Source organism: Hypanus sabinus, chromosome 5 (assembly GCF_030144855.1).
Source record: "Hypanus sabinus isolate sHypSab1 chromosome 5, sHypSab1.hap1, whole genome shotgun sequence".
Taxonomy (NCBI): domain Eukaryota; kingdom Metazoa; phylum Chordata; class Chondrichthyes; order Myliobatiformes; family Dasyatidae; genus Hypanus; species Hypanus sabinus.
The window spans coordinates 142805862-142833671 of NC_082710.1; the positions used below are offsets into that span (position 1 = coordinate 142805862).

Genomic DNA, 27810 nt, shown 5'->3' on the forward strand with positions numbered 1-27810 from the left:
CCCTACAAATGAAACCTCAATGTGTAATCCCACAAGTTGCAAAAGAGGAATGAACTGTCCATTCTCTCTACAATGTTTCAAAGGCAGTGGAATGCTTTGAGCATTAGTATTGGAAGGGCATAGTGCTTTGAGCATCTACATCTCCTCCCAACTGGGGACTACACCATCACTGCAGAAACTGCCAGCCTAGTCCTCCTCACTCTGCTGTTGTACTTGAGAGGAGAGGCTAGAATTCTGAAGTTTCAATAGGACAGATCCAGAGAAAACTTTTCAGCTTGTGGAGAGACCCTGAACTAGAGGTCTTAAGTATAATGTAGCTACACCTAAATCCAACAATGAACATAGGTAGAGGTTTATTCAGTGGTATTATATGAAACAATTGAGGTGAAGTAAAAACAGAACTAAAGATGGACAAGTGAAGAAGAAAGGAAATGTATGTTGGGGAAAGTGGGATGGGAAGAGGCTTGAATGGTGGATAAGCAGCAGCATGGACTAATTGTGCTGAATGCTTATTCCTGTGCTATGTTGCTCTATGTTGTCTGGCTCCCTACATGTATCGGTTAAGTTTTCCAGCTGAGTAGATGCAGTCTCCATTTCCCATTTATTTTGTATGTCAAATGTCTAATATCTCAGTGCTTCCACTGACACTCTGGACTTCTTCTCTTGCCCGTGAAACTTGCAGACCAAAGGTGCTGCCTCACACTGAAAACTTCCTAAAATGCTTCTATTGAATTTGCTCGCCTGCTGAGCAAAAGGTTAACACTGCCCATTTGGTGGAGGCCAGATGAGAGGCCTGACCAATGTTTGTAGAAGTACATTATAGAGCCAAACAACACAGAGTCAGGCCCTTTGGCCCATCATACCTGTGCTGACCATCAAGCACCCTAATCCCATTTACCAGCACTTATGGTTGAGGATTCAGTTCATTGTACAACAAAATGAGGGTTGAACTCCAAGCATCTCTTTGCGTTACTCTGCATCTTGTGGAATCTCTTCTGAGAAACTTAAATTAAGTCCAGTTTCCAAACAAAGCAACAGCTTCTTATGTCCAGTTCATGTCTGGCTTGTCTGAATTCATTTGCAACGTTAGTGACTTTGCTTGGTGTGAAAAGCCCTATTGTTTTGTTCCCCAAGTGTAGAGTAAGATTGTGGCCTTAAATTTTGTAAAGTGAGAGCTACTTGCCACTTTTTCCAAAGGCAGTGTTATTTGTTGTGTGCACAGCAAAGATTTTGGCAGAACAGATGTCCATCTGCCTTGGAAAATGTTTAAACATCAGAAACAATTGAGGATAATTTATTGACTGGCCTTCTGCTACAGTTCACTTGGCCACACACTACTCAAGGCTCTCTTTTTCCAATCCAACTACTTGGATTAATATGGAAATAGCTTTCTCTGTAAGTAATTGCCACAACAAATTGGTACTGTGATCACATCATATGATGACAGTGAAGCTCAGCCCTTGGATTGTTGAGTTTGATTGGACTCTTGTGGAATCATAACAGCACAGTGAGATCCATTCGGGTTACTCAGTGTATACCCAACTGTCACCCCCATTCCCCATTATCATTCCTTCGCTTATTTTCCCTCTTAACATCCAATTTCCTTCAAATATACTGATTGATTCTATTTCCACCCTCCTCGGTATTTAGAACATCCTTGGCGTATTTCAGGTCACAGCTACTCTGAATAACTTTTCCTTTGTAACTCGTCAACAATTTTATATCTCTTGTCCCCATTCTTGACCCATCCACTGATGAATCAGCTTCTAACCTGAGCATGATTGTGTACCCTTTCTACCACAAATACGCATTTTCTCAGAAATCTAACTCAAATGTAATGCTACCCCAGCTTTTACCCATCCACCGCACTTTCCCCTTCTGTTGGTATCTGGACAAGCTGTTTCTTGACAGTCAGTCACCATGCTCACAAATTTCTCTACTTCAGAAACCATTGTACCCTCTTGGAAATTTTACTAAATTACACGTAAATCTGGTCAAGTCTGTTACTGCGAATCTGGCCACATTGAATCAGGTGACACATCGTATCTCAGTGATCTTTCTGATGGGTATGTCCAAGAGGTTAAACATATAATCAAGATTTAAAGGAAAATGAAAAATGCAGTTGTCCTTTTAAATAAAACTCTAATTAAAAAGTGGTTAGATTCCAAAAATTCTTTATTGGGATGGTAATTTTTGAGGAGGGGAAATGGTCTTTTGATGGTTAACTGTCTCTTAAAGATTAAGATTCTCTTAAGGATTTTAAGATTAATCTTAAAGATGCAGTTAAATGAGCAATGCAGAATCTAGCCATCTGTGTGTTGTTTGGTATTTTGTTAGAGCCTGAACGATGCAATAACTAAATTATAAACATGATTATTGCACACCTTTTGCACATGTTGATATTAGTAATAGTTAAAAGATATTTGTGTTTTGCTCCCTTTATGCTTTTAACAAAGGTACAGTAAATGCTTATTTTGCTGTACAGTACTAATTCAGTATTTGTAACTGCAACCTTTGACAACTCATTTTATGCATGCTATGTGTTATGTATGTTGTATACTGCATTCAGGGTTTTGTTTTTTGTTTTTTTTTCTCCTCACCTACCTGCAATGTACTGCTGCTGCCATGATGCACTTCTGCTTGCTGTTTACCTGTATGTTAATACGCTTGAATCCCATTGGTCCATTGCCATCATATGCTCGCTGCCTGCTATTTAAGACTCAGTCGGCTGCCAAATCTGTGAAACGACCCCTCGAGGCAACCTTTGACCTGGTACTTTGACCTTTCACCTTCTTGCTTTGCATGCACTGTAGCCATAGTAAACTAGTATGATAACGTAGATTTTATTTTAATTTTATTATAAAGTGCTTCTAGATGTTGGAAGAATATACAGTATTGTTCATACTAACTTAGTGTACTGATCATAAGCAGGACTGTGCTAAATGTAAGGTTATATTTTTGAACGTCAGATCTTTGCTCTTTGCATTTCAAGGGTAGCAGCAAATAGCCTTTGCTATTATGTATTATAACTTAAGTTAATATTTAATTTGTGTATTGATGCTATTTAATGTGAGGGTCATGTATCAGTCTGCTTTTTGAAATTGCTTGTTAATTCATTTCCAAATTTCAGTATTTTCATCAAATGTATGTTTTAGGTTGAGGGTAACTTAGGCTTTAAAATAATGTAGTTTATTATTATGTAGCACTTCCAAATATTACAGTATAAAATAATGCTGCACCATTTTGCTTTTGTTAAAAGCCGTGCTGTGCCTTTACAAGAAAGCTTGTGTTCAGACAGAAGTGTTTTCAGCTGCTTTTGATACTTTCAGTGCATGAAAGAAATGTGCATACTGTCTTCTCTATTTTCTTTTTATTATACATATCTTACTAAATCCCTCATTCACAGGCCTTCCCACCTGGTGTTCTTCACCATTTACCAAAGAGACCAGCCCTTGAAAAAAGCAATGGCACCAGCACAATCTTTAATCCCAGTGTTTTGCACTATCAACAGGCTGTAGCCAATGCACATATGCAGCAGCCAACATTTTTTCCAGCAGGTACGTCCTTTTCCCCCTTAATGCAAGTGTTATAAAGCTGCACTGTTCATTTGATCAGTAAGGTGATGCAACTATTAAAGCAGGAATTAAATGTTCAGAAATATATTAACACTATTAAATTGTTGCTTGGCACTCACAGTAACATGCTAATGAAGTAAAATGTCTTTAAAGTGCTGTGTTTTAGTTATTCTGGTAAGACAAGACCCAACAAATAACCTTTGATGTCGTGCAGTGAAACCTCTTAGCATTTTTGCTTTGAACCTGGTTCAAGTTAAAAGAATCATTCATTTGTTTGGGATTACCTAAATGGCTTGAAGACTGGTTATGCTTCTCGACAGTTTGTATTTAAGGATCGATCAAAAGATTTTTTTAACCAAGCTTCAAAGTATTTCTTATGAATTATTATTTTATGGAGGTAGGCTTAATCTGATGCTATTTAAAAATGTATAACTTAATGGTTGCAATGGACGTGAAATTCCTATATATAGAATACTGAACTATTGGCACATAACAAAATAACTATTTGGCAATATATATTTAAAAGTGCTTGTATTGACATCTTTAAAGTTGCACTATTAATTTCTCTGCATGTTAATGTACTGGTTTTTTTAAGCACGTCCTTTACAATAACAATGCCATCAGTGGCAAAACGTGCTATTTATCCAACTGTTAAATACCAATGAGATATGGTATTCTTTTAAAATAAACAATTGTAAAGATAAAGCCAGGTTTTGACTTAAGATGATACATAAAAATAGAGATTGAGGTTGTGGGAATTTTATTTTATCCTGGTTATCTTTACAAAAATTTTAACACAGAAGGCCTGTATCCCACTCTACCTATGAAAATGTTGTCCAATTAATCCCCAACACCCATGCTCCTTGCCCTTATCTTTCCTTGAATAATTAGTCATTAGCACTATTAAACTGACATTAGTTGACAGTGATTACTTCCTATTGAAAAAGCAAAAGTCAGGAAAATAAATTGAAATGCTTCTTATTATTTTTGCACTCTCTTTAAGGAAATCCTAAACACAGGGTATTTGAAATGCAACTCAAACACAAAAACTAACATGGAAGATTTACACTGGTGATAAGTTGTAAAGATCACTCACATAATATAATGAGCACCGAGTACTCAACCACAATAATAACAAAAATAGATTATGTGGAGTTATTGGCTATTACAATTTGTCTTTAAAGTGCTTGGCTGATCTACTTTCTCTACTTAAGAATAATGATACATTTGGTCATTTGTTCCCTTATAGTTGGATGAGTAAAGTGCTTCACTATCTCATCTTCGGAATCAACCCAGTGAACCTCCTCAGTACTGCCTCCAAACCCTGTATATCTTTCCTCAAATAAGACCATAAGACATAGGAGCAGAACCGTCAAGTCTATCATGGCTGATATTATCCCCTTGAACCACCCTCCCCCCCCCCCCCCCCCCCGCCCACAGAAGTGCAAACGATACTCCAGGTGTGGCCTCACCTGCAACCTGTAATATAACCTCCTGCTCTTAAATTTAATCCCTCTGGTGTTGAAGACCATTGATAACCTGTTGCATCTGCAGATCAACCTTTTGCAGTTCATGCACAAGCACTCTCTGCACAACAGCAAGCACCACTGAAATAAAAATCTGTTCTTCTATTTTCCCTTTCAAAATGGATTACCTCGCATTTACCAATGCTGTACTCCCATCTTCCAGACCCTTGTCCACTCACTTAACCTATCTATTTATCTCGCTGATATTAAAATTATTATTATTGAAACTCATGAAACTTCCATTAAAAAGTATTATTCAAATTTCAATATATTTACATTTCTGTATTACCTAAGTACTGAAGCCCAGTGGTTTTTACAACATAAAATTGGCCCCTTTACTATTTAAAAACTTGCTATTATTTTGCTGCCCTACCCCAAACTATATTTGACTGTTGCTCAGCCAATCAGGTTAGAATGAAATTACCCACCTAACATTTGTAAGGTTTTTTTTGGATATTCCTTCATCTTTGAAGTTCTTGTTTTCAGTTGATTATGTTCTCAAAGGCAAATGGAATTCCCAACTCATCCTGTTTCACATCTACCTTTGTTGCACATTTATGCATAAGTGCTACATTTTGTTTTAAATAAGAAAATTCAAAAGGACTTGTCTTTTTAAAGTTAGCAAAAAGCTCTACTTTGGTGTAACATAGTGAAAGGAGAGACATTTAGGAATTTCACCTGTTAAAACTAACTGAGTTTACAGTAAGTTATTTAATATTTGTTCTTCAAAATCCTGCCTTTGAGATCTAACACTAACCATGCATTTGTTAATACTTTTGTTTTCCAAATTCATCTTTTTAAATGTTCTACTGCATGATGCCAGGGTCGGTGTTTTGCATGACTCCTCCAGCTACAACTGTTGGTAGGTTTTGTCTTTTCCTAACCTTAATATAATCAATTTTAATGAGAAACTTTTTTATTGTCATTTTCTTTTTAAAATCATCCTAAGTTATTTGCTATGCATTATACCATCAAATCCTTTTACATATTATTAAATTAGTTCACGTAGAATCTTTATATCTTTTTTTACCCCTTTTAACAAATTTTAAATCCACGTGCAATTTGATGAATTACTATTATTTTAAGTAACTGTGTGGATGTAATAGATTACTGCATGCATCTTTGTGTTGTTTGAATAGTTATTAAATCATTTGGATGTTTTGGGGGGAAAAAACTAGCTGTTAAGGACATAAAATTGCTGTTCCTGACATTTACCCCAACTGGTGCCTACAATGCACTCAAAACTCTTTCTCTAAACTCATGAAAAGATAGTTGGAAATTTAAAAAATATACTGTAAAATTAATGTTAAATCTCATTCTCCACAGTAAATCTTTTGTATAAATACCTGTTTAAGGAACTTGTTTTAGCCTGATAACACTGAATCTATTTTAAATATATTAGAGAATCTTAATATATTATGTATCAGAGTCTTCCAGAGAATTGTGGGCAGGTGCATTCTGAAAAATCTTTCTTTACTAATACTCCATTTAGAAAAATATTTGGGTAATGCTTTGTTAAAACATTTTAATCCAGAACCATAAGTGGGTGGGAGAAATATTGAAGAATATATGTGATCATTTATTCCCATGTTTTACCTTCCTATTGTGTGTTCTCTGGGAAACCCTGATTATGTTGGCATTGGTCCTTTTAATTGTGATTGTAATAAGCTTTTTTCCTTTCTCTTTTTTTTAATTTTCTCCCATGCTTCCTTGCTTTGCATTATGATTGCATGTCACCTGCTGGTGTAACTTCCTCCTCCCTCCACGATGGCTTTCTGCTATGTGATATCTGCCATGCCCAAAAATACAACACATGTCATGGTTGCCATGTGCCGCACCCTTCTGTTCATTGCTTCCATGGCTCCCCTCCTGAAAGTACCCTTGATGCACAGTGCCACGCCCGCCACTGTCTCTGCAGCAACAACACCTGCCACAAGCGTCCCCTTCGCCGCCGCAGCTACAGCCAATCAGGTTTGCTCCTTTTACAGCTTTCTTTCATAAACCCTCCACCCCACGACTCTAAACCAGTGCTCACAAAAAAAAGTATTCAAAGCTTTGCCTAATGTAGAACTTAATTGTCAACTCAAAATTGGCCGATGCAGAAGACACTTGTTTAGAGTTGTCATTTATCCCAGACAGTTGTATGTTTTTGTGTGTTCTGTGCTGCATTATTTTTCATTAATTTCAACCTTGCTGTACTAATATTTTTGTTCGAAGTTCATTAAATCTTAGTTGCACTGTTGTTGCACCATACAGCAAAACATAATTTATTAAGTTTTTAAGTTTTTTTTGGTTTGAACACAAAAATGAAAATATTTCAGTACTTCTCATTAAGTTTCTTTGTTCTTGAGTGCAGTAAATATATTGGAGAAAATTTGTTTTATCTGTGTTTTGAATGTTTGCTGTTGTTTTTCATTATAGTTTTGCAACAAGTTGAGTTAGTAGCATTTAAAATGGATGTAAAAATGCAGGTTTTCATAAGATCTCTTTTCTAAATATGAGCAAATAATTAATAATATGGGCAAATCAGGTGTAGAATTGATCTGCTCAGCAAGTAGACAGTTTGGAAATTATAATGCTGCCTGCCTTTAAGTTTGGTCAAAAGTTCTTATATTAGTAAGTGTGCCAAAGGTTAAGGGAAGAAGGCAGGAGAATAGGGTTGAGACAGAAAATAAATCAGCCATAATGGAACGGCAGCACAGACTCAATGGGCTTAATGGCCTAATTCTGCTCCTTTGCCTTTCTCAAATCTGCGCAAGTGCCATATGTGATCCTTCCTTTAAGAGGTGGATTGGAAGAATGACCTAAATCCTTCCCGACAGTCAATCATATTTTCTCTTGTTGGGGAAGAGGAAAGTTCTGATTGATGGCCAATGAATGTTAGTGGTCAAGGCAACACAGTTGCCATCAGGTCTTTCTGTTACCTCAACAACCAGTTTTATCATTTTGCAGCAACTTAACATAGTGCGTTACATGGATAAATTTATTGAAACAAAATTAAGACACCAATTCTGAGTAAGAATGGCGTTGTTAAAGTTTTAAATCAATAAAAAATTGTACTCAAGTTGCACATTATGAAAGTTGCCCAGCCCTTTTGAGGCTTCAGCTTTAGGGAAAATTCCTTACTCAGGTTTAGAATAGCTTTGGCTTTATTCCCACGAGCATTTTAAATCGGATGTGGGAATAAAAATCAACCTTTGAAGCCCATTTATTCCACTAATAATCTGCTATGTTATGATTAATAATTTAAATTTAGTTCAATATAAATAAATGTGAAAATATGGCCAAGCAGTATTTTGAAAAGTAAGTGTTGAATTCTACTAAGCCTTTTGAAAACCATACCAATGTACAATTCTTATAGTAATTTCTTTCCTTGTGCCCATCATCCCACTGGGGCATAGGCCGTCAATAGCAGCTCACCAGATTTCTCTGTCCTGGGCCGGTTTTTCAAGTTGTCCCCAGGTATAGTTCATCTTAAGTTCCTTCCTCTCCCAGGGATGAGGTCTTTGGAGCTTCTGTTGGCGTCTCTGTACCTCTGGGATTCTACGGAATGGGGTTGCTAGCCTGATGCCCAGCCCTGCTCCTTTCACAGTTCATGGCAGAGTTTTGTAGTAATCTGAACGACACTAAAAAAGGTCTGGATATTGCCAACTATTATTAGATTGAACCATTAACGTCCATTTATGGCAGAGAACCTAATTTGATTGAAGCTGACCTGTATTGACTTCAAAATAATATTTCAACAGTTTAAAACGAAAAACTAGTAAAATCATAAAAGATTAAACAGTGACCTTATGCTCTTAAAGTTGATTCTTTACAGGAATTGGAGAAAGGGGAGGAAATCATGAACACAGAATTTTGTATCTTTCTAGTTTTTATGAAACAACTGCAAAAAAATGGTAACTCTGTTGCTGAGAAAGCAGAAATGGTACATGGTATCAAGAAATCTGGTATTTTCTGTAGATATTTCATTTTGTTACCGAGTGTACCTTGTCATCAGAGGTTGCCTGCAAGCACAGCTGCTGTAGCAACCTTCAGCAGTGTAGATAATCAGAGGTAAAGTGCTTAGGGCTACCAAGCTGATTTGTTCCGCAAACCTAGCTCTCAGCTGTACTTGCAACAAGAAACGCCCTTTCTGTCCTCATTGCTAAATCCCAGAGCTGACTCCGCCGCTCTCCCCCCCCCCCCCCCCCCACCTTTGGCGAAAATATGGTTTACTCTGTTGCAATGTGGCAAATTTAGATTATCTTTTCTGCCTTTGTGACTGGGCCTTTGAGCAGAAATACTCTGGCATGCATCAGTGTAAATAGCATCATGTGATGGCAACAGTCCTTACTCATTTGATTCCACAGACCAATATACAAAGTCAAGTTTATTTTCATATGCACAAATGCAATGAAAATTTTACTTGCAGCAGCATCACAAGTATTTGCAACTGTTATGTTGTGCAGTTGACATGTGCAACTACTGTCAGATTTATATGCCTATAGTCACACACCTTGGAAGTTAGATTCCAGGCTATCTTCTTGTATCATACTAGGTTTTGGATTTTTTTAATGCTATTTGTTTGCTATGCTTTATTATTATTTTGCAGGAACAAAGTTCATGGTGCAGAGCACCAGGAACAAAAAAGTTGTGATAAGCTGACATACAGAAATTGTGCTTCAAAAGTCTGGAGACCAGAAAAAGAGAAACACTGGAAGATGAGTTCAGTGGATTTATCATCTAATGAAATAGTTTAGATAATGCTCTGCTGTGAATCGTGACTTAAGTACAAAGAGACTTAAGGTATGATTCATAATCCTTATAATGAAGAGTGAATTGAATAAAGCCCAGCTTATCCAGAAGTTTTGATGAGTTGTGGGAAAGGTATGGATGAAGTACATTAAGAAAATTAGACTAAAGCAGAAAACATGTTTCTCAGAAGGTACCCATGTTGAAGGTTATTTGATGTAGGGATAGGAGGCTCAATTCCATTTGAAGTGGGAGCTGTTGAAAGGATGACAGAAGATGCTGATAGGCTGCGAAAGATCTTTATGTCCAATCTTCAAAGAAAGAACTATTGGTTCCACTTAAGAATTAAAGAAATGTCATCTTACTTTACATTTATTTGTGTTGAGTTTTATTTTACCCTGTCTATCTGTGCCATCTCAACGCTAAGTTTACTCTTGGTCTAAGTAAATGAATGTAGAATTTTAATGGAGGTTACAAACAAAATGGTGCCTGATAGTCATCCCACTGGGAGGCTGTTAGATTTTTCCTTTCATTCTTGCCCTGCCATTACTTTGGTCAGTCATTCCAAATTTCTTACTGATTCTGAGGTTGGTCCTTGAATTCCTGATTCATTAAACTATATTTCATCTGGAATTTCGTCAAAATGTTTATTAAATTTCAGTGAAGGATTGTTAAGTGTTAAAAGAGAAGCTAAAATGTAAAATCTTTGAGACCATTGCCTGATTCGGCTAAGACATCATTGGATGTACCTTTTAAGCACTACCCACATAGAGTTTTAGAGCTTATGCCTCCTTTGGTGTACTTAGAGCCAAGAAGCATAGGATAATTGATACCTCATTATTGACATTCAGATTCATTTTTTATTTAACTGAAGGAGGTCTCATACTAAAGGTTTTCTAACAGTAGAATATATAATTGCAGCAAAATATCACTCTTCGTAGTAGTGGGCTGTATGTTCTGTGATGATTCATGGGGAAAATATTCTGAATGGAACTCTGAAATTTCTTGTCTTACTACCATTATAAGGTTACTTCTTCATGTTTATATGGAGAATTAAGCAAAGGTGTGTAAAAAAAAATTCTTTGTCTCCAGAGGTTAGTTGCTGCTTACCACATGAAGACAGATCATTTCCAGTTCCATACAGATCCCAACCACACTTGTTTTGTTGAGACCTCACAATATGACCTGTTCCAGTTTTCCTTTTATCCTTCTTTGCTTCTCCAGTTTCCTTCCCTTATAACTCAATGTTTTGACCATTAAATTGACACTGGCTTCTGGATAGTAATCCTATAACTCTCATTACTCTCCCAATTATACCAACATGGCATTAAAATAGACTTTCAAAATATTGTCATCTTATTGATGCTTCTAGGGAAGTCCTACAATTTAGCATAAATAGTAACTGTGTATTGTGAAAGCAATAAATGCACTTGTTTCTTTTAACGTTTGAGGATCTCATTTTGGTGGGGAGGGTTAGAGGCCGTGTACAGTGAAGTAGGAGGAGGAGTTCCAGTCCAATGAAGTAATCCTTTTTCAGAATACGGACCATGTTTACGCTACGTAATCCGAAAGGAAATGTGGTAGTGTTCTTCATAAGCTACTGGTTATCATGGATGTCTGATTACCAATAACAACTATTTTTCTTGGAATCTCAACGTAGTTTTCAGTGAACTTAGATAATAAACTGAAATATACTTTCATCTCAGTTATCTAAAATTATGTAAAAGGATGTTTTTCAATAAAGTAGTTGCCACTTACAGAACAAGCAGTTCCAACTTGAGAGGGTCCTCGTATTTCCACATTTTATTCACTGTGACATGATGCTCTTTATTGTTTTATTTAGAGATACAACACAGTACAGGCCCTTCCGGCCCAGTGAGCCCTGGTTGCCCAGTTACGCCCATGTGAATAATTAACCTACTAACCTGTATGTCTTTAGAATGTGGGAGGAAACCGGAGCAGGCTGCAGGAGGCCCACAGACAGCGACGGGAACTGAGCTTGGGTTGCTGGTGCTGTAAAACGATGTGCTAACCCCTATGCTACCATGTCGTCCTTTATGCTTTCTACAACAAAGTGCTTCCATGGGGTAGTTAATAAACAATTCTCTTATTGCTGGATTTCTTTTTTGAAAATTGTGCTAAAACATACTGCCCTCATAGTAGTATCTTGTAATAGAAATAGAATGCTAGTTTAACACAAGTAACCAGAAAAGGAGAGAAAAAAATATTTTAATGAAATAGGGGGACACAAGAGAATGCTGATGCTGGAATCTGCAGCCAAAGAGCAGTTTGCTGAAGGAACTCCAGCATGTCAGGCAGCAGTTGTGAAGACAAATGGACAGTCCACATTTTGGTTTAAAACCTTGCAGCTGACTTCCTCCACTAGTTCATTATTTTGCATTTTAACGAAGCCATTGGCAACCTGGAACTGTAGTGGTCTAGTTAGACTTAGTGCCATATATTCAAAGTGCTGGAGGAACTCAGCAAGGCAGGCGGCACCCTTGGATGGAAATAAGCAGTTGATGTTTCAGGCGAAGGCATGAGTGCGAATGAAGGGTCTCAGTGTGAAATGTCATCTGCTTATTTCCCTCCATAGATGCTGCATGACCTGCTGAGTTCCTCCAGCATTTTGTGTTGCTCAAGATTTACAGCATCTGCAGAATTTTTTGTGTCTCCCATTAGTCTGTTAGTGCTTCACATTTTTATCAGAGCAGTGAGGGGCAAAACCTTTTGGTTCATATCATGATGCCATCAGAGTATTTGTAGAACTGACTGACTATGTTCAGTTGAAAATACTGATAAAGCACAAAGTAGTATCTTTGAATAGCTTTAAGCTACTTTGATTTTATTCTTTTAAAAAAATTCGAACTTAACAACCCTAGGATTTTGCTGTTTCTGACCCCCTTCTAAGAAAGTGCCTGCACGTTTATTCATGATTGTAATGTTGCACTGCTTTCTTCCAAGCTTTTATATTGCTTATATAACGGCTCAAGGTTTGCATGTTCCTGTTCTTCATTTAGGGCTCGGCACTTACATTTGCCCAGAATGCCTCTCAATCATTATTGTAATTATACCAAGAAATGGATCGCAAATAGTTCCCTTCCCCGTCATTCACACCACACCCATTGTGTGTACTTAAATAGATACCAAAATGGCATTAAAAGAGATTTCAAAAATCTCTTTTAATATACTCAGGATTTCAGTATTTACTCCTAACTTTCAGTATTTACTCTTAACTTTTTTTTCAATTGCATTTACATTCATTCAAAACATCTTGCTGTCAAAGGATTGCTGTATGTTTGGGTATCTGATGCAGAGTTTTTTCATATGTGCATAATTTAAATTTTCTTTTTTTAATGTATTTGGTCTTGAACACAGAAGTTAATGGTGCTTCAACCATTTAAGCTTAATACAGATTAAGTTGAAAATTGTGGAAAAGAAAACTTAATCTACATCTTTAATGTCTCCTTTGTCTTGTGTTTTAAAACTGCCTTTTTCTGTCATTGCAATGCAAAACTAAACCTAGCACTGTTTGCTTGTTATACTGACCTACCCTATTCCCCTGTGGTATGTCTTCTTTCAACTAACTTTCTGTTCAACCTGCTGATACCCCATCCTTAATCCAAGTGAGTGGAAGCTTTGCTCATCTGTCGTGACTTCAATTCGGGCCACTGTTCTTACCTAAGCTGCTGCTTTCTGACACATGGGAAAGGTATGCTATGGTGATTCTGGCTAGACATGTGCTTTGCATTTTTTTTAACAATCCAGCTAACAGCTGCTGTTATTGTGCTTGCCATGTTCATAATATTTCTGTTCTATACTTATGCTTAGAGAATAACATTTTAAGACTAACTTTAGTCAAAAGGTAATCTGTGTGACTTTACCTAATCTCCTCATCCCTGGTAACAGGCTGCATGCACTAAAAGCCATAGCAAACTGCAATGTATATTCTGTGTTCTAACTGTGAATGTTCTTGCTGGATACTGCAGTTTCACACAACACGAGTGATTTCAAAGTACAGATTTATGAAGAGTCTACCACGAAAATGTATTGACAGTTAAATGATGTTATTCCTAATTTTGCTCAGTGTTCAAGGTTTAATATGAAGTTTTACATATGAAGGTTTATAAATGCTTATATGTTAGTTGAAGTGAAAGTATGATACCATCATTTGGCCAAAATTGACTAGTAACTACTCAGGTTTTTTTATTTGCATTTGAAAACACGTTGACAAATTTGAAAAATAATTTTAGGTTCTGTGGTTAAACCTTAAAGAGCAACTTATACCTCCGTCTGTTGTATTTTGCTATGTTCTCTAATCCAGTTCACATGTTTTACAAGCTATTTGTAGTTCTGCTTCAAAGTTTCTCCATTTGTCAATATTTTACTTACCACTTTGCCATTACAATGCCAATCTTTGGTTGTAATTCTTGGAAAGACAGCTTAGTGAGAGATGCTCGTGTACTGGTTCAACAAATGTACACAGCAGATCAATTAAAGTTCATTATAAAAGGAAGATGATATCACAGTAAGTCCTGAAACATTCATCACTCATTCCTACATTCCTTCATGTCCTTTCTAACTGAGTTAAGGAAGTAGCTATCTCTTTTCCATTACCATGATCTTAAATTAGAGTTGACACATGCATTTTCCACACTTGTGATTTACTGTGTTGACACTATAGATCATAATGGCCAACATTGGTAGGTGCACCAACAGATAAATTGCACAGCATTATCTGTCCTGTCCTCTGCCAGTTCCAAAGCACTGAAAGAGCTGAGGTTGGGGAACTCTTGAACTTTCAATTTAAACTTTGTACAGCTTATTGGAAGATATGGTAGTTCCAGTCTGATATAATGGAAATGTTTCTGTGTTACTTGGTGATTGTGTTGTCACCACTTGGGAAATTATACGTGACATCGTAGGCAAGTACTACCCCACTCAGTACAATTTATTCACAAGCATTTGGAGAGATTTGGTAATTTTTTCTGCAATTATTTTTCTCACTTGCTCTCCTTATACTACCAAATAAACTTTTTCACCAGTTTTCATAAGTGTAAACTGTTGTCGGGTAGTTTAGAAGTAATTTCTAATCTCTTATCCCAGTGTCTCAGGGTGGAAGTTAAGTCTCTGCTTCAAACCTGGAAGGGTTTACAATTCAACTACAACAACGAATTAGAAAACCTATGTAAATTAAGAGATTTTGAACAGTATTAGAAAGTAAAATATGTGTAATTATTTCAATATGTTGTCATGCAGCAGTCTTTGTGGTTAGTTTTATATCCATGTCGAGAGTAATGTTACAGATTGCCAGAAGGTTTCAAATGTGACTGACAGCATTTTTCATCCTAGAAGAAGCTGTGATTCCTGTCTTAAAGGAATGTATTAGATAGTTCAGTGTCTTGTTTTGATTTAAAAGAATTAAATTTATCAAAAAAACTTGGCTTTATTTAAACACTAGGTATTGCTTGCCAAGATAAAATAATCATGTAACTTAAATTAGACAGCTTGGAATAACAAGAAGCAGATATTCCACATGGCATGTTCACTTGCTGAGCTGAGTAAGAGTGAGGAGTGTGCAGAAGAGTGTGAGTGTTTGAGTCCTCTGGGCCAACCTGACTGTGCCAACCAAGTTGCCTACCTGAGCTTGGCCCATTTGCCCCTTTTGGCCCATATCCGTCCAAATCTTCCCAATCCTTATGCCTTTTAAATGCTACAATATTTGTAGGAAGAAACAGAAATAAGAACTAAGACAAGTACACTAAAATGTTACCAAATGGATTTCAGCAATCCAGAGAATATTTTTATTTTCATTGATCACTGGTTTCACTGGTTTATTGGTAGGTCCAACAGCAGGAGAGCTGTGTTGCCTTGGTTGTGGCAAGGACTAAGTCTAAGCCGCAGGGTCACCTGTTGCAGTCACCCGGGGGAGGAGACGCGGTAGGCGATGTGGGAGGGAGCAGGGGGCACATTGGAATCTGTTCTCGGTTGAAGGCTGGCTCTTCCAACATTCACTCAGTGCTGCCCTCCGATGCTCATTGAGTGTTGCACTCGAAGCTTGCTCAGTGTTGCCCTCTGGTGTTTGCTCTGTGCTGCCCCCAGTGTTCACTTGGTAGAAGAACAAGGAGGACTCCTGGACTTGGGCTGTATTTTTTTTCTTTGTGACTGTATGTTTTCTGAAATTGTAGCCATATGTGCTGTGTGCTGTTAGTACCAGTATTGTGTTTTGTACCTTCACCCTGGAGGAACACTGAACCATATTCATGTATGGTTGAATGATAATTAAACATGAACTTGTTGACTGAAAGAGTGGCCCAAAATAAATCTAAAATTAATCTGTATATAAGCAAGGGGAGATGTTTAGACAGATTGTAGTTTGAAGAGCATTTCTTACATCAGGAGAAATATAGAGACAGAGTCCAAAGCTTGTTCTCTGAAGTTGGTGAATAGACAGAGCATTTAAAGTTGCAGTTGCAGAGATGTGCAATGCATGGACTATTTTGGGAGCATTGCACTGCAGGAGTCTGATCACTAGGAGTTATGATTAAAGGTTGACATATACCAGAGTGGAAATAATTAGATATACGGTCTAAAAACATAATTCATTTACCTTGACAAACAAGTGGAAATCCAAGCAACACACATAAAATGCTGGAAGAACTCAGCGAGCCAGGCAACATCAATGGAAAAGAGTACAGTCGACTCAGTCCTACCAAAGGGTCTCAGCCTGAAACGTTGACTGTACTCTTTTTCGTAGATGCTATCTAGCCTGCTGAGTTCCTCTAGCATTTTTGTGTGTTGAATTCATTTACCTTCCTTTCCTTCTTTAGCCTTGTATTTCCATCCTAAGTTCAGATGAGGCGTTTTTATGAACAACCAGTGGTTCATTTCAGGCATTACAGTTTAATTGTAAGCCTGAGAAAGTGAGGAAAACAAAGAGCACATCAGATCAATACTCATCAATTTTTATTTGGCTCGGAGGGGTGGTTCTTTTCTTTCTAATATATTTTGATTTGAACATGAGAATGCAAGGACTAGACGTGGACAAATTAAAATGGCAAACTACTGATGCAAAGATGAAGTATTTTCAACAGTTCGATACTTTTAAGATTATAATTGTTTAATTAATTTTCAACTGGCACTTTGTGGTATAGGATTTTGAAGACGGTGTGAAAGCAGAGTCAGGTGAGGAAAACTGATCTTAATAAAGTGGTGAATGGGATGAACATTTAAATGATAAACATAACTAATTAAGAAAACTCATGAACAAGAATCAATTGCATTAGAGCCCATTTTGTTTGAAATGTTTCTTTAACATAATTGACAGTAAAATAAATGTTTTCATTTAATCCTGGATTATAAAAGGAAACTATCTTTGCATGGCCCTTGTGGATAAAGCGATCAGGGGGTATGGAGAAAAAGCAGGTACAGGGTTCTGAGTTGGATGATCAGCCATCCAACTCGAAGGGCCGAATGGCCTACTCCTGCACCTATTTTCTATGTTTCTATGCTTTGGAGGACAAACAGTAATTTTAAGAAACTTAATATTATGAAATTAAATAGCAATAGAATGTTTGATATATTCTAATGTAAATTAAAGCTTTATACAGCAAAGGAGAGATAAGCTTCTTAAAAGATGATCAAGAAAAAGAACTGGGGAATAAGCTCAGGGCTTTTGCTCAAGGTCAAACAGAATATCCCTCTGGTTGCGAGGATGTTAATGAGGCCCAATCATTAAATTCAGCAAAGTATTAGCATTGCAGCTCTTGCGGAGCATTTACTGAGTTCGGAGTTCTTCTAAATAAAATCTGTAAGTATTTATTATTGTGACATGTACTGATGTAGAGTGGAAAATTTTGGCTTTGCATGTCATCCATACAGATCATTTCATCACATCAGTCCATTGAGGCAGTACAAAGCAATAACAGAATGTGGGTAAAGTGTTACATTTACAGAGAAAGTACAGTACAGGCAAATAGTAAGGTGCAATTTTGTTAGGATATAGATTGTGAGGACGACTAGGAAACTTAATCTTGCATCAGCAGAACAGAAATAGTCCCTCAGCCTGAAGGTACATGCTTTCACACGTTTTTATCTTCTGCCTGATTGGAGAGAGAAGAAGAGAGAATGATGGAGTTGGGTGGGGTCTTTGATTATATTTGCTGCTTTACCAAGGCAGCAAGAAGTGGTATAACACCTCCCTTTCTTTGTACTTTCCTCACCCATTTCATCATCTGCAATTAAACATTTTCTTCTCTGTGTTAATTCTGAAGATTTAAACATGCAAGTCCAGTAGTGGTTCTGCCACTTAAATGCCCTTCCTTGTTCCCCCCCCTTGCATCTGGACTTGTTGATAGCTTAGAATTTACAGCAACAGGATAGGCCACTTGTGCCAAATGCGTTGGTTAGATACGGTCGAACCAGGACAGACTATTAGTGATGTTCACTCCTAAGAAGTTGAAGCTGTCAACCTTCTTTCAAATACACAACCTAGTATTTCTGGTGCCCAGCCTCAGCAGCTCCTTATTTTGGATTATCCCATTCAGAAAGCCCTCTCTACTGACACTTTCAACATTTTCTCTCATGCCTAACCTACACCCTCTACCTCCCCTGGTGTAATTATACATTTGTATCCCAACGGCACAGACTCAACTGCCAATTACATTTTTGTTAAATAGTGTGGGTTTTATCAGTTCTAAACAAGGAGCATTTTTTTACCTTGCTAGAATATAACTTGTTCACACACATAGTTACAATTCGTTCCAGGGAATTAATTTTAGAAATGTAATTTAATGCATTCAGCTTCACTGCTACCTCCCAACACAGGTGTAAAAAACTGTTGAGTCCCGTGAAATTGCATGTGGGCTGAGTTTTCCACTTGGTAAAAGTCTGGAGGTAGTGGCAGCATCAAATACTTCTTAAGTTGAATATATAAACACTGAATTTTGATGCATCAGATTATTGAATATTGAAGTATTCTGAGTGTAACAAGTAATATTTTCCTACCATAAGCAACAGTTAAATGTTTGCTGTTTAATCTAAATTCATATTAATAAAAAAAATGATAACATAAAACCAGAATTTACAAATAAGCATATGTCACTGACATTGTGTCTTGATCCCTAAATTTGGAATCAAATAGTCAAAAATTAATATTGAAAGGTAGCACTTTCTGAGGCATTTGACTGGTGGGTATTCTTTTCCAAGGGCTTAAAGTGTTTTGAAAAGATGTTTATTTTATTACCTTAGTCATCTTGATTAAAACGTTTCACCATCACATCAAAGAAACCAATGGCAAAATCTAGCCCTACCCCTCAAGTCCGTACTGGCATTCCTGAGATTATTTAAGAGTAGCTTTCCTAATTTCTTGGCCTAGCCAGCGATACTTAGCCAAATTGACTGATCAGTTGTGCTTGTTTTATCTTGCTGTGTATGAATTGTCTGCTGAGTTTGTCACTTGACAACAACAGCAACACTGAGATAGCACTCAGTTCCCTTTGAGGTGATGTGGGATGTTCTGAGGACCTAAGGAATAGAATGTATACCTGCAACAACTTACTGTTGTACTGAGGTGCTATCGAAAACAGCTGCAGATGCTTCTGCAGAGCTTTCAAACTTAACCAAGTAGACCAGTTCCACTATTTCCATGTTTGTGCTGTTACAATAAATACTTAGTGGGATTGTGAATAAGGTGAACTTTCTAAAGGGGCTTTGAGGGGATGTAGACACAGTATCTATATTCTGCTGTATTCTTTGACAACCTTCCTCACTATCCACAACTACACAATGTTTTTCACTTCATCTGCAAACTTACAAATCAGACAACCCAAATCATTGATATATATTACAGGCAAAACATCACCAGTTACAGAGAGCTAGTTAAAAAAACTACCCTTCTACCACTACCATCTATTTTCTCTGACCAAGCCTATTTTGTATCCAGTAATTCACTGTGGACTGCATCTGACATAGTCTTCTGAACCACCTACCATTAGGTCATATTCTTTATTAATGTGCACATGCCCTAACCTAATCAATCATCTTCTCTTCTTCAAAAAATTCAACCAAAATGGTGAGACATAATCTCTTCCTCACAAGGCCATGCTGACTACCCCTAATAGGTTGTGCCTTTCAAACTGCACAGTAAATCTTGTCCCTAAGAATTTTCCTCAGTAATTTCTCTATCGCTGATGTAAGGCTTATCAGTTTATAATTTGCCCTTCTTAAACAGAGGAACAACATTGGCTATTCTCTGATCTTAGCAATGGCTAGAGGACACAAAGATCTCTACCAGGGCCCCAGCAATCTCCTCCCTTGCTTCCCTCAGTATCCTAGGATAGTTCCCATCAGGCCTTGGGGACTTGTCAACCTTAGTAATCTCGGGTTTGAGAGGGAAAATAAATCAGCCATGGTCGAATCGTGAAGCAGACTTAAGGGGTCGAATGGCCTAATTCTGCTTCTATGTCTTATGGTCTTACAGGTTGAGTGGATGGGAAAGAACATGACAGATGCAGTGTAAAGTGGACAAATGTGGGTTCCACGTTGATGCACAAAACAGTAGTGTAAATGGTGACAGATTGGGTAATGTTGTTCAAAGGGGCCCATGTACATGAGTCTCTGAACACCAGTATTCAGGTGCGGCAGTTCATTAGGAAAACAAACAATATGTTGGAAATTCAAAAAATACAGGCGCTGGATGTTAGAAATAAAAACTGAAAGTGCTGGCAATGTACAGCAGGCCAGGCAGCATCTTCGGGAAGAGAATACAATTGATGTTCCAAGCCAAAGATCTTGCACCAGAACCGAACATGTTTGCCTTTACAAGAGAGTCTGAGTACAGGAATAAAGGTGCCTTACCTTGGTTACACAGGGTCTCAGTGACTCCGTATCTGCAGGTTGCGTACAATTTTTTTTTGTTGTATTGCCTAAACAGGATATACCTGTCATAGAGAAAGTAAAGTTTCACGAGACCTGTTCCAGGCTTGACTTGTGAAGAGAGATTGAGCTTATTAACATTGCATTCTCTAGAGTTTAGAACAGGGGTTCCCAGCATTTTTGTAATGCCATGGATCCCTGCTATTAACCAAGGAGTCCGTAAACCCCAGACTTGGAACCCCTGGTTTAGAAAAATGAAAGGAGATTTCATTGAACGTTACAAGATTCATACAGGGCTTGACAACTGTTTTTCATGGATGCAGGGAGGTGTGTTTCCTGGATGAGGGCCAAGCAGTGTGGTGGAGTGTTGTTTCCAGGATGATGTATGGGGTGTTTCCTGGATGAAGAGAACAGAGAGGATGTTGTCCTGGACTATAGAAGTAGGGCTTCTGCAGTGGGATGAATCAGAATTAGGTTTATTATCACCGGCATGTGACATAATATTTAACTTAGCAGCAGCAGTAATACATAATCTAGCAGAGAAAAAAATTAATAAATAAAATTTAAAAATAATAAATAAAACAAGTAAATCAATTATGTACAATGAATCGATTTTAAAAACATGCAAAAACAGAAGTACTGTATTTTTTTACAAAGTGACATAGTGTTCATGGGTTCAATGTCCGTTTAGGATGGCAGAGGGGAAGAAGCTGTTCCTGAATCACTGAGTGTGTGCCTTCAGGCTCCTGTACCTTCTACCTGAGGGTAACAGTGAGAAAAGGGCATGCCCTGGGTGTTGGAGGTCCTTGATAATGGACGCGGCCTTTCTGAGACACCCCTCATGCTCTCTAGATTTGGGAATCTAAATCAAAAGAATCACTTGTCAGTTATTCCATTCAGAGTTTCATTTGATACCTACAAGAGTAGGTCTCAAGTTTACCACTTCAGGTACTACTGAAAGTTGTGATAATTTTGGGCAAGTAGTCGGACTGAACACACATACTCTCCAAGGAAAAAAGATAATCACATTTTCTTGAACATCTGCTAGTAGTTAAGGTCCTTTACTAACTCCCTTTCTCTAAACACCCTTTTGTAATAAAAGTCTTTCAAACCCATTCTTTGAATACCTGTCTGAGTTCTTGCCACAACACCAGGTCATGGAGGAAGGGAGACAGAGGAGTGACCCAGCTTTCTTGTGTAAGTTGCTCCTTGAGAAAATAATGACCCACACTCAACGATTTGGAAGCAACTCCATCATCAGTTTTCTGAACTGCCCATGAACCCTTGAACACTAACTTATTATTCTATGTTTTGCACTATTTATTTATGTTGTATTTTATTGTAATTTCACGTTTTTGTACATTACTGCTGCTACAAAATAACAAATTTCATGTTATATAAGTCAGTGATAATAAACCTGAAACTCATTCTGAGAGAATCTTTGATTACTAAATATTTCAGATAGATAATCCTTTCATTGCCATTTTGGCAAATCTCTATGCCACCCATCTCCAAAAGGGGGAGATGGAAAAGAATGAAGGGGAAAGAATGTCAGTGTTTTGCTTCAAGACCCTTTATGAGGACTAAGAGTAGAGGTGGGAGGTGGAAGTGGTGAGACTGGAGTCCAAGGCAATTGGTGGACTGAGAAGGGGTGTAAGAAGACAGATAGATTGTGTCAGTTAGGGAAAGGTCGCCAGGGTGGAGGTGGGAGAGAGAGGCAGGTGAATGAGGATGGAGACTAACAGAGAGAAAAAAATTAGAGGTAGATGGAAGGAGGGGGAGGGTGAATGTGGAGACAAGCAGGAACACAAAGACTTCCTTCCAATGCTGGGCTCAGTTAAGTAAAGGAGGTGAGAATGGGAACTAGTAGGGCAGAGGAAACCAGAACCAATAGGAGAGGGGGGAAAGCCTGCTATGTGTGTAGAGGGCTAATAGAACCAGGAAGGGGTTTGGAAAGGGGACAAAAATGGAAGGACCAGACAAGGAAAGGAATGAGCGAGAGAGTGAGGTGGTAGTGGTGGGCTATCTAAAATTGGAAAACTAGATATTCACACCACTGGGCTATAGGTTACCCTGGTAGAGTAAGAGCTGTTGCTCCTGGCTCATTCCTGAACCTGCAGAGAGCAGGGCCACACCTAAAATGACACTCAGATCCAAAAACCTGGCTCCTTTAACAAATAGGGGCACAGTTGGGATATGAGTGCTAATCATTCTTAGCCAGTACCCCCAGTGAGGCCGAACAATCTTAAGTTCCAGCAGTGCTTCATTGTGCATTTGAAACTTGTTGACTCTCAGACACTTACATTCTGCTGTTCTGATTGGGGTTAATTATGACAATTAAATTAATTAAGCAACAGAATATTGCCTCTTGTTGCATTCTCATTAGATTGTGATCAGTTTGATGGGTTTCTAGGGCTGCTGAGCAAAAATGGCTGACTTCAATCACCTTTATGTGTCCACTGTAGCTAGGGTTTGAATTGGAGTTAGCTGAAGCACTAGTGAGAAATTAAATGCTGCTTGTAAAAGACTAAGTTGAGTTTATTGTCCGATGCACAAGTATAAACACGTACAGATGCAATAAAAATCTTACTTGCAGCAGCATCATAGGTACTTAACATAAGTACTTAAGAGTATTCACCGGATAGATTTCTATTAAACTTAAATTAGACTCAATTTTTACAAGAACTGACACAAGTAAGCCCAAAAAAAGTCAATTTTAGTCCAAAGTCTTGCTATACTGAGGTAGTGACTAGGGTTGAGCTGGTTGGTTCAGGAACCAAATAGTTAAAAGGGAAGTAGGTGTTCTTGAACCTGGTGGTGTGGGACATCTGGTTTCAGTATCTCCTGCTCAGTGGGAGCTATGAGAGAATGGTATGGCCTAGGTGGTGGGTATCTTTGATGATAGGTGTTCCATTCTTGAGGCAGTGCCTCCTATAAATACTACCTATGGTGGGGGTGGTGTGCCCGTGATATATTGGGATGAGTACACTAGTCTGATGCTTCTTGTGTTACTTGGTAAGGAGATATATATTGGCAAAACCAAAGGTCCAACAGATTGGACCTTCATGTTCAGACCCATGGAATTAGTTCATTCCTCAGTTCAGCAGGTTTAAGGTTTAACACTGTCCAGTTTGAGATTTAGACAATTACAGTTCTGGACAAAGGTGCTATTAAGTAGTTTATAAATCTCTGATGAGAATAACGATCTGTGCACATTTGTATGCATGTGCAGTTTCCATAGCAACCTGCATGTTTCGTTTGATGCTGTTGCGCCGGTTATTTAAGAATTTATACGTCATTCCAACTATTGTAGATCCTGTCCTCTTCTCTATGTCTGCATTACCTTAAGTCTGGCTAAATCCCTTTTTTCTGTATTCCTAACAGATCATGCTGAAATAGTGAACCCGAAGCTATTGAATTCCCAGGACATCTCTATGGAAACTCACGAACAAGCTTACTGTAAATACTATCCTCTTCACTCCCCACCTGCATCCATATTGGGCTTACCACAGCCAGCATGCTAACTAAATTAAGACGCATTCTATTTAGATTAAGCAAGAGTACAAGATCTTGATGGGAAATGCATTATCAAATTTAAGGATATAGATGATTTCAGGCACATATTTAATATTCATATATCCTGTAAATAACTAGCACTTAAGATAAATATTACAATCTAGGCGATGGTAATCTAATTTCTGATGTCTCATTTTGTGAAGCTGTTAAACCATCACATTCTGTAAAGAGTGTGATGTGGTTCTATTGTTAATAATTTGTTGTCTGATATCATGGTATACAAAAAAAACAGCACCTGCTGAGTTGGAAGAATCCCCATGGACATTTATACAAACAGTACACAAAACTCTGAGGGTTTCAGTGCAAAACAAAATGGGGTTTTAAACCTTATAATAGCCTAATTAATTACTGGGAAAAATAGCATTTGATCAATTATGATCAGTTTTTATTTTCTAAAAAAAAGACTATTAAGTAAACTAAATCTTATAGATGTGAATTATGAAATAACTCCAAGGTTCTTATATTAATCTGAAATATTGCACAGACATAATGACTTGCCAAAGCTTACTGTACATTGATTGCTGATGCTCTTGATGCCTTGTTGTGGTAATATGAGCAAATCGTGAAAGGACGTCTTTCCAGTGCATTGCAGTCATTTTTGGATATGTAGTTCCTACACTGAGAAGTTGGTTTAATTTACTGAGTCAGCTTGTTTCAAAGCTTGAAGAATCATGTCACAAGTGAAGCTCCCGCTGCCAGTCCTGCAGTTGTCTTTGGGGTTGCACAGTGGAACTTCAGTCAGTGCGACTGGCTGCAAAAGCACTTGATTGTGGAAACAGCAGGTCAGTTTCACTGCAGCGATAATTTTGGCCACCATATTTTCTGCATTACCAAAGATTCTTCCAACTCCAAAAGATGCACGGTATTATCACTTATAATCTAGTACATGATTTATGTAACAGTGCCTAAAGTAAAGAGGGTGGGGGCAATTATTCACAAATATGTGCAAAGTGTAAGTTTTACCAAAATTGCATTTTGTGTTTTCTCATGTTAATGATGGAGACTGAATTAGCTGGCACAATTCAAAGAAAGTATAGTTGGAGTACACGACAAGAAGAATTAATTTTTTAAAAAATAATTATTCTTTTTCTAAGAAAAGGCTCTTCCCAAATACACTCTAGTTTCTCACTAATATCAAGAATGGGGGCTGGTGATTCTCTCATCCTTTCAAACAAATTACATCATAAAACTGTAAATTTGATTAATTTTTTTTCATTCTGCAAGTCACAATGTGATTGTGACTCTAATATAAGGTTTAAAGTGACATTGACATAAACACTTTTTCACAAAATTTATGTTGTAATATCTCAACACAAAAATGAAACAAGGATATATACCAAGGCTGGCTCAGAACCCTAATGTAACCTTGAATTCTACCATGCAATCTAAATACTATTAAATCAATCAGTAACTACATGAAGTCATCAGAACATAGCAAACACAAAAACCTATAACTTGGTAATTTTCTTTTTTTAAGTATAGTTTATATTTAAAGAATTCTTTTTAAAGTCTTAGAAGATCATAGTTGTCCATCCATTATAATGCTTAGAAGTTAGTTAATAGTTTGATCAGAATCTCTATTGTGTTCAAAGTATATATTCCATTTTCATAATAGGTTTACCTTTTTACAAGATTGGTTTTATGATATGAAATGTTAATGGTTTTATAGTAGAATTAATACTAAAGATAACATGTAATGATTTTGTTTTCTTGAAACTTTTATTGAGGATTAATAGTAGTAGTAACATTTTTTTAAATCCTGCTCTTATACTATACATGTAGAGCTCAGTCCATTACCAAGTCAACTAGACCTGCATTTTATAGTGGTAAAACATACCATTAACAGATAAGGAACTATGTCACTATGAGACTTCCAGAAGAACAGTGCAGGTGAACAGTTGTCGTAGTTCAATGCTAACATTTATGAGCTATTTTTAAAGTCACATTTATTCTCAATATCCATCATATTTCTTTTTTCTGTTTTTGAGTAGAAGGGCAAAGTTTTCTACAGATTTCTGATGTTATAGCAATATTTTCTGTTATGAAGTAGTGCACTCAGCTTAAAAGCTTGTTGCACTATGATAAGTGGGCACCACTTGTGGCCACAGCACTTATCCAGCGCACTTAGTTTTCTAAGGCCTCAGACTCAATCTCATAACAAAATGTATTGCCTAACTAATATTTTAACACACGTAAATTGATCCTTAACATGAGATAATCATGTCACAATAATGGCAGGATACATGTGTACTTGTGTAGATCTGTGTATTTTTTTTAAACTTTTAATGATAGATAACTTGTCTTTATACTTCTGTTTTTTTCCAACTTATAAAAAGAACCATTTGATCTGCAGATATTGGCCTTTCGCCAACTGTGTACTGTCAGATGGTATAAAATTGATACTGTTTGAATATTTTTGACATTCTCACCCAAGGAACACATTGGTTTGTGTTCATCGAAGGGTTTGTTGTTTTCAGGAGTGTTATCACTATCTCAGAGTTGAAATGCAGCTGAACTAACTGATCCTGGTAATGTACAGATATGTATAACATATCTAGTTGCACTTATGTACATAGTAAGTATGTAATAAAACTGTCTTTATATTGTAAAACGAGGGCGGAGGTTTTTAAGTAGAAACTAAATCCTCCGTTCAAAACTTTGTCATGAGAGACAGTTTGACGTGAATTGTAACTGTTTACTGAAATATAATATATTTCCTGTTGGAAGTCTAGGCAGTTAACACAAACTATTTTTTAAAACTATATATAAAATTGTATGCTGCAGTTTTTTTTTTAAGAAATGAACATTCATGCCTCTACTAGGGAGCACTAACTATAGTTACTCTCTCATGCTTGTAGCTTGCTTTGAGCAACAATAAAAGATAAAATATTCAAACATATCATACAAATCTGACAGAAACAACATCCTTCCTTAGGACACAACATCTTCAACCCAACAGGAAGCTGTTATGTACCTGTTTCACTCACTGTACCTTATTTACAACGATACTGAGTTGTAATCTCAAGAATTGCTTGTCAGGCACCACAGTTTACAGTCACTACTCTGCGATTCCTGATGCAGTCTTCTGGTTAGAATATTAGTGCTAAGTTGAACATGACTCAGGCTGTTTTTGGTAACAGTTGCCTGGTAAGTGTTCAGTTCAATATTTTAAAAAGCCAGTTTGAAATCTAGTGACAGTGGCCAAATAAGTTTACTAGCTATGCTGTTTGGTGAATCTTAGTAGTTGAAGAATGTAATATCTCCATTCACACACACACAAATGGAGTGCCGTTAGTGGTTCATTAAGTGTAGTAATATGTCACTCTGCAATGAAACAATTGTCTGTACACAGAGCCTCCACTTCCCAGGTATACAGTACCAATTTTTTTTCTGTATTACTGCCAGATTATATACTGTTTATGGTTTAGTTATGTTGAATGATTCGCTGTTTTATTTCATAAGATGCAACTATTTGTTTATGACCATTGAGGGGAAAATAAATAAATATTTGGGAAAAAAATTGT

General features: G+C 37.2%; 1 protein-coding gene across 11 annotated transcripts in view; it reads left to right on the top strand.

Annotated features, from left to right (window-relative positions):
• Positions 1–27810, top strand: part of mbnl2 (muscleblind-like splicing regulator 2) — a 133860-nt gene extending 106050 nt beyond the window's left edge. For 8 of the 11 annotated variants that reach the window (XM_059970463.1, XM_059970466.1, XM_059970467.1 and 5 more), the window contains 4 exons: positions 2719–2772; positions 3407–3557; positions 5925–5963; positions 24095–27810. In XM_059970463.1, the coding sequence (XP_059826446.1) occupies positions 2719–2772; positions 3407–3557; positions 5925–5963; positions 24095–24234 (384 nt within the window). In that variant the 3' untranslated portion in view covers positions 24235–27810. Of the gene's footprint in view, positions 1–2718; positions 2773–3406; positions 3558–5924; positions 5964–6977; positions 7073–24094 lie in introns of all 11 variants that reach the window. The other 3 variants (XM_059970472.1, XM_059970474.1, XM_059970473.1) reach the window with 3 other exon arrangements.